Source organism: Boleophthalmus pectinirostris, unplaced genomic scaffold (genome assembly GCF_026225935.1).
Source record: "Boleophthalmus pectinirostris isolate CB_2022bp ecotype Guang Dong unplaced genomic scaffold, ASM2622593v1 HiC_scaffold_8, whole genome shotgun sequence".
Classification (NCBI taxonomy): Eukaryota; Metazoa; Chordata; class Actinopteri; order Gobiiformes; family Gobiidae; genus Boleophthalmus; species Boleophthalmus pectinirostris.
In genome coordinates this window covers 21,926,805-21,930,270 of record NW_026571515.1, presented here as the reverse complement: position 1 = coordinate 21,930,270, position 3,466 = coordinate 21,926,805, and the positions used below count along the sequence as shown (strand labels likewise).

Below are 3,466 nucleotides of genomic sequence, written 5' to 3'. Positions count from 1 at the left end.
TGCACGCTGAATGTTGATTTTATTTAATCGAATATTTTTTTTATTCTATTTTTTTTAATTTTTTTTATCACCAGTATTCAATTTGCCAAGAATTCGGTTATAACCACTGCAGATAAAAAAAAAAAGCTATTGTTTCGGAGATGCTCTGTCTGAACAGTCATCACAAATCTTTCTTACTTTAAACCCTCATAAAACTTTTGGTGATCAAATATTCATTATGCTTGAAAATATCCATGGCAAAATGAGGGGCTGAAAAGGGGATGTACATGCACAAAGAAGCAAAACTAAATCATAAAGAACTTACGAGCCAAAGGTATAGGAATGAAGTCCATGCATTTTCGACACATAATAGATCCACACAGGCGACAGTGATGGCGACGATTTCTTATGTTAAACTTGTTTCCACAGTCCGGACAGAAAGGGACATCAGCATCATTCACCCAAGACACCACTGAACGCTCAATGGCTATAACATAGACAGAAACAAATGTATTATTTATCATTAAAAGTTGTCAATGAACTGGAATAATATTGAAAACAAACCTCGTATTTTGGCAGTGTCTGAGTTGGTCCTGTCAAATGACGTCAACTAACACAACATATGGAAAAAAAATATTACAGTAAAATTATGATTCCATTGCGCAAACAGACATCAGTACAATCAAATATGGCATGGAAGTCATTAAAATTCACAAAAAGGGAAATAGTACAACTCACATCAAGAGTACAAATATCTGAGGCAACATTAATAATTATTTACTAGTTGTAATAATTGCATAATGTATGGTATCATGCCTCATCACATAAAATAAGCATACCTTTTCCAGTCTAATTATAAGCTTATTGACTTCAATCACATAGTGGTCTATTCTGTCGGCTCTGAGCTTCTTAAAATGGTCCAGGTGACTTCTGGTTGCTCCTGTAAATAGTATAAAAGTAATCAGTTTCAGATTGTTTTATAATCTGAAACTGATTATAACTATAACATTTTTTTTTTTTTGCATTTGTGAAAATCCATACCAAGCTCTTGAGGTTCCCACATGTACGGATCCACTCCTCCATAATAGAAGGATTCGTAAGTGCCACTGTCAGGCCTGTCCTCTCCATCTCTCTTCAACAGTTTGTCTTTGGCTTTTTTGGCTTTCTGAACCAAACCTGTGATCAGAATCAGAATATCATCACTATATTTTGGGAGGTAAACCTGTTTAGATTAATACTACAATGCTGTTTTTGACACATTCCTAACAAACTACTATATAGACTATGACGAAGGCTGCAAGATTAAACAAATGTCAACAAGCCATTTTCCATTGTTATAAAAGTTGTAAAATAATAAATTGTAAACCTTTATCATTGCTAGTACACGTTCAATAGTAATATTTCTCAGTGAGAGTTGTAGTGTTTTTTCAGGAATCTGAGATTGAAAGGACAACTTGTATTTAATATGATGTTTGGACCAAATAGTAAATAAAAGCTGAATGAACATATTTTTTCTGTAGGACATAAATACAACCTACTTTTAAGTTGTCCTCTAACATGGCGATCATCTCCAGAGTGCTCTTCTTCATAGTGGTCTTGAAGCTGGTAGAATGACTGTAAATCCTTGAGACACAGTGGACAAAGGAACCCCTCTTTAACTTCTCCTGTGCCTTCAAACGGTGGGGGGTAACCTGAAGCCATTGCTGACTGGTTTGTGACTGAAGGAGTTGAGGATAGCAGGATCCTGCCTTGGACAGCCTCCAAGCGTCACTGCACTGTGCCCACAACCAACTCCATCCCTCCAACTGTAAACCTAAGGTTTAACAACAACAAAAATTAAATACCCTTAATTCAGAAAATGATAGAGTTGATTTTGAATTCTGTCTATAAAGAATAAGAATGTCTACAATGCCAAATTTAGTCTGTCTGTTACAAGTTACTAAAACATACTTTCTTAATGTTGTATTAGCAGTATTAATACTGTAACTATAACAAGTTATGCTGCTTGCAATAACTTGAAACTTGAAAATAAAAAATAATGTTTTGCATTCGCATATAATCTTTTAAAAGGTCTTTACATTTCAGAGAACCCCTGGAATAGAAGATATAACGTTTATTCACTAGATAAGTGCATTCAGAACAAGCTGCATCACCTAACCAACAATTACCTTTATGTTGAGTCTAGCATTTTTATTTTCGATTGCATACAAAATCATGTTCAGCACGTGTATTTGTCCACATTTTACGAGTTGAACAACCACAACTTTGATAGCATTTTTGGCCGATGTAATAGCTCTCTCTCTTACATAGTGGCTACACCCAGTTAGCACAAACATCGCTCTCTGTCTCTAATATGTTAGTATTTATTTTGCACAGATACGAACGAAAGCAGATCTCATCATATCATCTCCTAATAGGTTGTTGTTACTTACAGAGGTGTCAGTAGTAAGCAGGATATTGAAGATTTGGTTTGTGTTTGACAGATCAACACCACCAAATAGAGCAGCAGAGCAGCCCTGCCTGTGGTCATGTGATCTGCACACAGCCCGTCCAGGCCTACGGGGAGCGCAGAGGACCATACGAGACGAAAAGCAAACGTGAGTTTTTGCAACAAGCATGGACCATGGTAAAAAGTGTGGGTCTAGGAAACGTGTAATCAAATGTTCATTTGGTGTGTGCAGTGCTTGATTCAATTGTTAGTTTTGCTTTTCTTATCAGTAGAAGTCACTACACGGGGCAGTTTTTAGCTGCTTCTTTTTTTTTTTCCACCTTTGTTGATGTAAGTGTTTGGTTATTTTTATTAATTTTTTTCTAAAATGTTGTATTAATACACTTTCATTTAATAAATTTATTCTCTAAACGTATTAAAATGCATGTATACATTAACTTGATTAAAAGTTTGTAGCAAAAACTCAAATAAAGCCTTGTGATTCTGCACAGCCTGTCAAATACTCTGGCATTATTGACAAAGATAATGTGATGTGATAAAGACTGAAATGTGCTTTAACTTTTTCTTCTGTTACAGCTTCACCTGCTGTGTCTAATGGTGAAGATCTAGCACATACAAGATCCACTTCCCTGAAAATGTCTGCTCATTTACAGGTAAGTTTATATAATTATGTATTTGAAAAGGAGAATTGTTAAAGGTGCACATAGTACAATTACATTACCATACTGTGGAACATACCAAGCAAACCAATAAAATCTCTAACAGATAGCAAGTCGAGACCCTCATTAGAACAGTTATAGTGCACCTTTAACATATTTTTGTAATAATATAATAAGAGCTTTGTGTATGTGTTATTCAATCACTGCTCAGATTATGTGACATCTAAATACTCAGAACAGCCAAACCCACAACTTTTTCCTTGACACCTAATTAGGTCTATTGATAACTTTTTACTTTTATGGTAGTGATGGTACTCTCAAAACATGGCTCCACCAGCTGCTGCATGTGTGAAAATGTCTTTGTTGTGTACTCATGGTT

At 35.3% G+C, this 3,466-nt stretch overlaps 1 protein-coding gene across 1 annotated transcript; it reads right to left on the bottom strand.

The window, feature by feature from the left end:
- Positions 1-270: 270 nt before the first annotated feature.
- On the bottom strand, positions 271-2,531 carry LOC110157915 (rabenosyn-5-like). Its single transcript, XM_055166186.1, has 6 exons — positions 2,412-2,531; positions 1,518-1,792; positions 1,021-1,155; positions 819-919; positions 544-589; positions 271-466 (listed from the first exon to the last, which is right to left on the bottom strand). Exons 2-6 carry the CDS (start codon positions 1,678-1,680, stop codon positions 285-287), a joined length of 627 nt encoding a protein of 208 aa, XP_055022161.1. The 5' UTR covers positions 1,681-1,792; positions 2,412-2,531; the 3' UTR covers positions 271-284.
- Between the last annotated feature and the right edge of the window lie 935 nt (positions 2,532-3,466).